This window comes from Vigna angularis, chromosome 1, assembly GCF_016808095.1.
Source record: "Vigna angularis cultivar LongXiaoDou No.4 chromosome 1, ASM1680809v1, whole genome shotgun sequence".
NCBI classification, from domain to species: domain Eukaryota; kingdom Viridiplantae; phylum Streptophyta; class Magnoliopsida; order Fabales; family Fabaceae; genus Vigna; species Vigna angularis.
Window position 1 is genome coordinate 16,661,538 of NC_068970.1, and position 9,116 is coordinate 16,670,653.

General features: G+C 31.9%; 1 protein-coding gene across 3 annotated transcripts; it reads left to right on the forward strand.

The window, feature by feature from the left end:
- The first annotated feature begins 306 nt into the window (after positions 1–306).
- On the forward strand, positions 307–4,794 carry LOC108346997 (probable methyltransferase PMT14). 3 transcript variants are annotated; one of them, XM_017586095.2, is made up of 7 exons: positions 307–655; positions 1,419–2,090; positions 2,260–2,470; positions 2,666–2,948; positions 3,180–3,566; positions 4,086–4,163; positions 4,249–4,794. In XM_017586095.2, the coding sequence occupies exons 2-7, from the start codon at positions 1,446–1,448 to the stop codon at positions 4,484–4,486; spliced, it is 1,842 nt and encodes a 613-aa protein (XP_017441584.1). In that variant the 5' UTR covers positions 307–655; positions 1,419–1,445; the 3' UTR covers positions 4,487–4,794. The 3 variants fall into 3 exon arrangements, with proteins under 3 accessions (XP_017441584.1, XP_017441591.1, XP_017441576.1); XM_017586102.2 differs by having other exon boundaries at positions 307–606; positions 1,405–2,090; XM_017586087.2 differs by having other exon boundaries at positions 308–606.
- Positions 4,795–9,116: the final 4,322 nt, after the last annotated feature.

A 9,116-nucleotide genomic window follows, 5' to 3' on the forward strand; every position in this document is an offset into this window, starting at 1 on the left:
GTAATTTTTGAAACTTAGAAAAACAATTAAACAAGTTAACTAATGAAAGAGAAGAATCTGTGATTCATAATAGTATTTCATTCGATAAGATCTATGGAAAAGTTAAAGTGGTAAAACAAATAGCAAAAAGGTGGAGAATTTCCTAACATGACATTATTTATTTTTGTTGTTGAAAAAGGGGTAAAAGTAATACTTATGGAAGAAAGATAAATTAATAAGATATGTTGAGTTGGTTGGGTAAAGTTTCATGAGCACTGGAATTCAATAAATTGAGGGAGCTCAGGGGCAGAATTGCAGGCCAAACGGTGTTAAGTTCTGGATTTGGATGTATTTGAAGCTGTAAGAACACGACAGTCCAAAAACTAGAAGGGGAAGTTAAAAACCAAGCAGTAATGAGTTTGTGTTATTGTCTGTCGGCAATAATAAAGGGTTAATAGCCAAAATTGATGTAGTCCCACTACTCCAACTGTCAGAACTCATTTTTTTTCTTCTCTTCCCCTTCTCATTTCCCATTTACTAGTCACTTTCCAACTTTCTTCCACTGAAACACACACAACGAGACTACACTGCCAACTCTCTTTCTCTCTCACTCTCTCAAAGTATCAGGTAACTCACCTCGCTGCTGTCTCTCTTTTGAGTGATTTGGATCTACAAGGTGAAAGAGAACTAGGATTCATTTTTTCATAAGACTATTCTTTCTGGGTCATTTCTCGAATGATACTTTCATGCTCCTGTTGCTTTCTTCTCTTTCTTTGCCAAAACATAGCATTTATTTGGCTGTGTCATTATTATTATTGTAATCATCTTTATTGTCGTTGCTAAAGTAATTGGAATTATTTGCGACCTTCCAGCTTAATTTGTCCATCGTTTGAGTTAGTTCACGTTTGTGCTGATAAGTTTCAATTTTTGTGAGCTTTATCTTTCGCTGGATGTAATTAGATCATCAGCTAACCCGGATAAAAGTTTGAGATTGGGGGTTGGGAGACTGTTCAAAGGAGATTGTTTGAAAGTGGCTTTCTGGATTTTGTTAGATCGGATAATAGTGGCAAATAATTCCTGATTTTAAAGTTTGCCTTTATCTTTGTGTAAATTCATTAGCAATCTCATGTTAGATCGGCTTGCATACTTGTGAAAATAAAATAAAACTAAGTTCTGATGAAGTTTTTGGTTGAAAGAGAGTTAAAGACGTTTCCTTTCATTTAGTTATCATTTTAGTTTACGAGGGGAACACAGATCTTCCATGCTAGAAATTTTGCCTCCAAAACTGGCTTATAATTCTAAGTCAGTACTACCTTTTTGTTAATGAGTACTGATAAATTCTGTGTTTAGATAATTGTTTGTTCAATTTTTCTGGTTTTCTTGATTTGTGATGATACACTGCAACTTGTCACCCACTAATTTCAGTATACATGGCATAGGGTTGAGAGGGTGCTAACGGCCGATTAATGGGTTCTAAAACAAATCCATCGGGCCATAGAGGACGAAGGCCACTGTCAATATTTGTTGTGCTTGCTCTGTGCTGTTTCTTTTATCTTTTGGGAGCATGGCAAAGAAGTGGATCTGGGAAAGGAGATTACCTTGCTTTGAATGTTAACAAGATGATGACAGACTGCACTGTTTTACCCAATTTGAGTTTTGAATCCCATCACAATGATGTAGAAATTGTTGAACCTTCTGAGCCAAAAGCTAAAGTATTCAAGCCGTGTGATGTAAAATATAGAGATTATACACCTTGCCAAGAGCAAGACCGAGCAATGACATTCCCAAGAGAAAACATGATCTATAGGGAGAGGCATTGCCCTGCTGAAAACGAAAAACTGCACTGCCTCATTCCAGCCCCTGAAGGGTACACAACTCCTTTTCCCTGGCCTAAAAGCCGTGATTATGCCTACTATGCTAATGTTCCTTACAAGAGCCTCACAGTGGAGAAGGCTGTTCAAAATTGGGTGCAATTCCAGGGAAATGTTTTTAAATTTCCCGGCGGAGGGACTATGTTTCCTCAAGGAGCAGATGCATATATTGATGAACTTGCATCAGTTATTCCAATTGCAGATGGGTCTGTCAGAACAGCACTGGACACTGGCTGTGGGGTAACTTTTAATGTTTAATTTATTCTTCTGATAGTATGCTCTTTTTCTTTCTTTTTTTTCTTATGGTTTAAGGATAGATATTTGATGGAAAAAACTCCTCTGATGTAGATTGAGGCCAGGAAGCTTTGTAAATCAACTTATAGATGTAAATCAATTTATAATTTTACAGGTTGCAAGCTGGGGAGCCTACTTGCTGAAGAGAAATGTGCTGGCTATGTCCTTTGCTCCAAAGGACAACCATGAAGCACAGGTTCAGTTTGCTCTAGAAAGAGGGGTACCTGCTGTTATTGGTGTCCTTGGCTCTATCCGTCTTCCATACCCATCAAGAGCCTTTGATATGGCCCAGTGTTCTAGATGTCTAATTCCATGGACTTCAAACGGTCAGTGCTAAATTGGACAGCCAATACGATGATCAGGAATACTTTGTTTTTCTCCTTTTATTATGCAGATGATGATACATCTGAACTTTCAAACAAAATAATGCAAAGTTCTGTAGATTTGACATCTTTTTGTCCTATATGCCAATGCAATTGCTTGCCAAAATTAATGAACGTCCACCCCATTATTGAATGCAGAGGGCATCTATCTAATGGAAGTTGATCGAGTGTTAAGACCAGGAGGATACTGGATTTTGTCTGGCCCCCCAATTAATTGGAAAACATACTACCAAACATGGAAGCGAACCAAGGAAGATTTGAAGGCAGAACAGACAAAAATTGAGGAGTTAGCTGAAAGTCTTTGTTGGGAAAAGAAGTATGAAAAGGGTGATATCGCTATTTGGAGAAAGAAAATAAATTCTGAATCCTGCAAAAGAAAGTCTTCCAATTTATGTGACTTAGCTAATGCTGATGATGTGTGGTAAGTCTTGCTTATCTTTATGCACTTCATTCAGGTAGTTACTTACAGTCATGTATAGTTGAAGAGATTTGGATAATGAATAGTTACACAAGATTTCAAACACTATTCCTCTGGTTCTTTTTATTTGTTATTCACATTCTTGGACAATGAGGAGATTGTGAATAACTTCATGCCGTGGTCTAAAATTCATTGGTGTTGAATATTTTCTTGTTTCAATGATTCTTTTTGCAGGTACCAAAAAATGGAGACATGTAAAACCCCATTACCTGAGATAACCAACAAAAATGAAGTTGCTGGAGGGGAATTAAAGAAGTTTCCTGCTAGGCTTTTTGCAGTCCCTCCTCGAATAGCCCAGGGGAATGTAGCAGGGGTTACAGCTAAATCTTATCAAGAAGACAACAAATTATGGAAAAAGCATGTTAATGCTTACAAGAGAATGAATCAATTGATTGGCACTACTAGATATCGGAATGTGATGGACATGAATGCAGGTCTAGGAGGATTTGCAGCTGCACTTGATTCACAGAAGTCTTGGGTGATGAATGTTGTGCCCACAATTGCTGATAACACTTTGGGTGTTGTCTATGAGAGAGGTTTGATTGGCATTTATCATGACTGGTATGTTTCTAAACTTTTCTTAACGTTATAGGGTACTTCCAATTTCATGAAAATTGACTTCCTATTCTTCCACAAAAATGATTCATTAAACTGAAATGCATGGAAATGATCTTTCATGTATGAATACTATAATGCAACATAGGTTTCTTGTTTAGGGATGACAAATAATCCTGTTTTCGTGGGTATTCTTCGAACATGTCTCTATTTTGATGGGATAATAAAACCTATTTGGGTCACATTACGACGTCATTCCAATTCTTGTTAGAATTTAAGGAACTTCTTCCTGTCTGCTGGGTTACTTTCTAATGGGTTTTTCGTTATCATTCACTGTCAATTTAAATTAAAATAACATGTGAAAAGATTAATAGTAAATGCGAAATGTGAGCCCTTTCTTTATGTCTACAAAAGCAACTGTCGGTGTTTCTTCCACTGATAAAAACAATTCAACAGGCAATTAAAGCTCCCTATATATATGTTATGGACTACGAAATTGCAATGACTTTATTTTTCTTTCTTCAGGTGTGAAGGCTTTTCTACATATCCAAGGACATACGATCTCATTCATGCTAATGGTTTATTTAGCTTGTACCGGGGCAAGTAAGTTTCTTCTTTTTTCTTAATTCCTGATCGTGCATCGAAAATGGACATTCAACGAAAATGTTGCCACTGTTTTGATTAACAGATGCAACTTGGAAGACATCCTTCTAGAGATGGATCGCATCCTAAGGCCTGAAGGAGCAATCATCATTCGGGACGAGGTTGATGTTCTTAATAAGGTTAAGAAAATTGTTGGAGGGATGAGATGGAATGCGAAAATGGTGGATCATGAGGATGGCCCACTTGTGCCTGAGAAGATTTTGGTTGCAGTGAAAGAGTATTGGGTTGCCACCACCAAAAAAAACTCATCCAATGAGGAATAAAACCGCCACTGTTCTTCTGTGAAACTTACACCTCAGCCTGTTGTCACATTCACGGCCTAAAGCCAAAGCAAAGAAGAAATGGGGAAAAGAAAATAGAATGTTGGAGTTTATTCTACGTCTGCCTTATACCAAGTGTAGAACTGTAGATAAAATGGTCCTAATTAGTCTTCAGTAAATTAATTTTGAAGGGTATCAGCAAGTTTAGCTCCCCAAATATTTTAAGATGTTGTTTTGATGAATATGGTGATGTTAGAATATTGAAATATTGCAATTTTATTTATTCTATCAAATTAAAATGTTTGTGTTAATTTTAAACTCCATTGGGACTTTTTTGGATGTGTTCGTCGCGAGGGAATTGTTAAGCCTTGTCGGCTCATTTTTTATTCAGCTTTTGCTTCCTCCACCCTTCTAATTTCTTTGCACACCCACCTGAATTTTCAAAATAACTATTTTATCCCTCATAAAAGTTATTGATTGAAATTTGCTTGAACGAGCCTTTTGAAATTTTCATAATAAAATTCATGGTATGAAATATATTTTGGAATAAACTTTTCAAAATAGGATTTTCAGAACAAGTTTTCTGAATAAGCTTTTTAGAACAAATTTTCTATAATACACAAAATACTAGAAAAAAAAAACTTTTCAAAATAAGATTTTTTTGAGTTTGTTGTGTATTGTAGGGAGTGAAAAATGAAGGTTAATGAATGTTTATGCGTCGGTGTTTTTTTATGGAGGAAGAAGAAGGTTGAAGGTGATTGGGAGGGAGGAGGATGGAGAAATCGAAAAAAGGATTATATAACAACAATCTTCTTTCCATATATTAAGTGTTCTTGAAGTTATTTTAAAAAATCTATAAAATACTACAAATAAGGAGGTATAGGTATTTTCATTATCTTTTAAATGAGAGGTGATTTGGGAATTACAGTTTTTATGGAGGTGCGAGAAGAAAAAAGTGGGGTGAAGGAAGTAGCAGCCTAGGAATAGGGTGACAGATACTGGTTGCTCTTAGTACCACCACATCCTAAGACATAGGCCTATGTCTAGCGGGTAGTTAACATTTCACAATTACCATATTGTCTTCTATTACTCAATGTTGGTTCTACCCACAACATCCTCTGTAATAATTGATTTTTAATTATTTTCAAACATCCCATAATACAATTTATTATTACATTTCTAGAAAAATTTACATTATATTTTAGATGTAAAAATTTATTATTACCATATTATGCTGGGGTCTTTATAATGAGATGTAAAATGTTTCATTTATGTGGAGGGACTTAAGGAAGTGTTCGTTTGGGCTTATTGAATGCGCAGATGGATTTATGGGAACAGATTTACAGAATTTAAGACGGTTCGCTTTTAAGGATTTGTAAACGAGTAATGGAGAGGAATTGTGCGATGCTATCTCACCAAAATGAAAAGAAATTTGTGAGGATAAAATAACTTTTTACCATAATATCTTAATATCTAAACAGATAATCAACTCTAATCCTTTCTGAAATCAGTTCCTTTCCTCTCTCTAGTCTGTTTCTCCTCCCCCACTTTTATATGTATATGTCATATCATATTATAATAATAATAATGATAATAATATTAAATATTAATAGTAATATTATATAATAATAATAATAATAATAATAATATAATAGTAATAGTAATATTAGATAATAATAATAATATATTAATTTTAATTGCAAAGATAAAACAATAATAGTATATTTTAACTTATTTTTTTTAAATATTTATAAAAAATCTATCCAAAGAACTTGTAAAATTTATATTTCTCTATTTTACTATAATCTACATGTCTCTTTTAATTTGTTTTTTAATTCTATTATTTCAAATAATTTTTATCAAAAAATGTTACTCATAAATATTATTTTATATTAATGTATCACTAAAGGCAATTTAGTAATTTTGATTATTTATCTATTAAAACATTTTTTTAATTTATCATATCGGTCAAATCCTAGACAAACTTTAGTTCTAAATCTAATTTTAATCACCTCTAAATCCATTCAAAAAAAACAATACACAATTTACTCTTAAATCTTCTCAATTTCATTCATTTTTCTCTCTCAAATTATCTCCCTCAACTGAACAAACGCTAAAAATCTAAAACAAATGAACTCTTTTAGTTTAACAATAAAGAGTTTGACTAAAATAATTTTTTAAAATGTTGTTTGTAACTTTTTTTTTCTCATTTCTTATTCCTAAAAAAAATCTAAATTTCACGATTTTTCTCTTTTTCAAGCTATGACAATGGGTGTGATTAGGGATTTAAAAAAAATCATACTAAGAGATATCCACAAATACAATATTTTTTATAACTCAATATAGTTTTACATGTGGATGTTGACAAAAAAAGAATATAGATATATTGCTTTAATAAATAGTTTTGATGATGAAAATTCGTGAAAAAGTGTTGAAGATTTAAATAATACTTGGATTGCATAAATACAGAAAGAGTTAAGAATTTAATTATTAGAGTTTTGTAAGATATATATAATTTAATTTAGTAGATCAAAAGTCAATTGGTAGAATTCAAAAACCAAAAACTCTGACAAAAGTTTTATTTTTTTTATAAAAATTTATGTAATAATCTATTATCACTGTTATTAACATCAGTTTTGAATAAATTTTTCAAGAAGCTAAATAGTCTTTAAGAGGATCGAGAATTTGACCTACATTGTTTTCTAGTGTCAAAATGAAGTTTATCTAACAAATATAAGCCACTGTGAGTGTTTTCTATTATGTATTTTTTCTTTGAGTTTTTTAGTGTTGTGCAAGATATTAAGTTTCACGAAATAATAAGTACTTAAAATTCTTGCAATTCTATCCTAAGTATTTGACCTCATCTAAAATATTTAAACATAGTGAATTGGATGGAGAAGTGTTTGAGTTTGTGTTGTTCCCACGTGGTGCGACTTAAATATAATGTTTGTGGAGTATGCAATGTATCAAAGTCACCACAAATTGGTTGGACCCATTGAGGAGTTGGAGAGATCACATCATGAATACCAATAAATATATCCAAATAATTATCCAACATTAACACATTACCTTCATAGTCCTCACACCCACCACCACACACTCCTTTGCCTACGAAATACTTAATATGCATAGTACACTGCCTAAACATCTCTCAAATTCTTATCATCACCGTCACAATTCACAAATGGAGAATACTATATATAATATATATTAACAACTACTCCAATTAATTAGCTCAATATTCAACACTACCTTATAACTACCTTAAAGAAAAAACAAAGAGGGATTCAACACTTCGATATATCATTATGTTACAAATTATATAAACTCACTTTTATTATTAATGCCTTTTCTTTATTGATTGATAGTGCATAACTACATGGTTATTTATTTTGGAATGAAATTTCTTATAATACTATTATGAAATCTAAAATGTTTGGATCTAAATTGACTAAAACTATTTGTAATACCTCTAGTATTGTTTTGTTATCTTGTGATAATATTACGTGTGATTCTTGACTTTCAATATGTAACATTTATGGTGATTATTGAAGAATATATTAATGCAAATTGGATTTTGATTCTAGTGACATAAAATCAGTTATCTTTTTTTTGGTGGAAGTGCAATATCATAAAAATCTATTAAGCAAAATATTCTTGCTGTCTACTATGGAAGTGAGATTACTGCTAAAACATAATTCCTTAAAATTGTATGCATGATTTACCATTTTTAAATAAGTGTACCTCCTATTACATTGTGATAGTCAAGTTTATATATATATATATATATATATATATATATATATATATATATTATAGCAACGATTTAGGCCATGAGAATAAGACATATGCATCAACATATGTATATAAGACATATTAGAAACTTATTATTGGCAATAGATAAGATAATGAAGATTGGGATATTTTGATGATTATAAAATTAAGTCTAAGAATTCAAACATGTATAAGATATTGGAAGACTTGTAGGTTAGTATATTTGAAAATTAATTTTTTGTAATAAATCTTATTATGAACAAAGTATAGGATTTAGTTTAGAGAGTCACAAGCAGTCTTGTACAAAATCACTTAGGAAAGTTTTAAATGATTCAAAAACCTTATATGTGATAATCGATTTACTAAAGTGGTAATCAATTATCCAACTGAATTTAGATTATTTTTTTTAAAAAGTCTCTCTGATAATTAATAAAGAAAATAATCTTTAGAAAAATTTCTATAGTAATCAATTATCACCTTCTCATAATCGATTATCACATCGAGAAAAAAAATTTTAAAAGTTTTTGTGATAATCGATTATCTCTCTTGAAATAATTGATTATTAATAACAGTTGTGGCTTGTCTCTTTAGTTTCTTGGCCCAATTCTCAAAAGAGAGAATATATATATTTTGGCAACCTAATTCCCAAAATAACTTTTCATTTAGATGTTTAGAGTTGTAACTACCAAAAAAACTCTCTATGAAAAGAGACTTTGTAAGATTTAGTGTGGGTAGAACAATAGTTTTCACTAAGTGTATTTTGGAGTAGAGTGTTGTTGCTATTGCTAAGAATAGTTGTTCATCATTTTTGTAGCTCAAATGAGGTGTTTCATTACTTGTGTAAATCAAGGAAGGTGTT

Coding starts and splice junctions, on each gene's coding strand:
- LOC108346997 (XM_017586095.2), top strand. CDS start 1,446: ATGGGTTCTAAAACAAATCCATCGGGCCATAGAGGACGAAGGCCACTG. Junction 2,471..2,665: donor AATTCCATGGACTTCAAACG/GTCAGTGCTAAA, acceptor TATTGAATGCAG/AGGGCATCTATCTAATGGAA. Junction 3,567..4,085: donor ATTGGCATTTATCATGACTG/GTATGTTTCTAA, acceptor TTCTTTCTTCAG/GTGTGAAGGCTTTTCTACAT.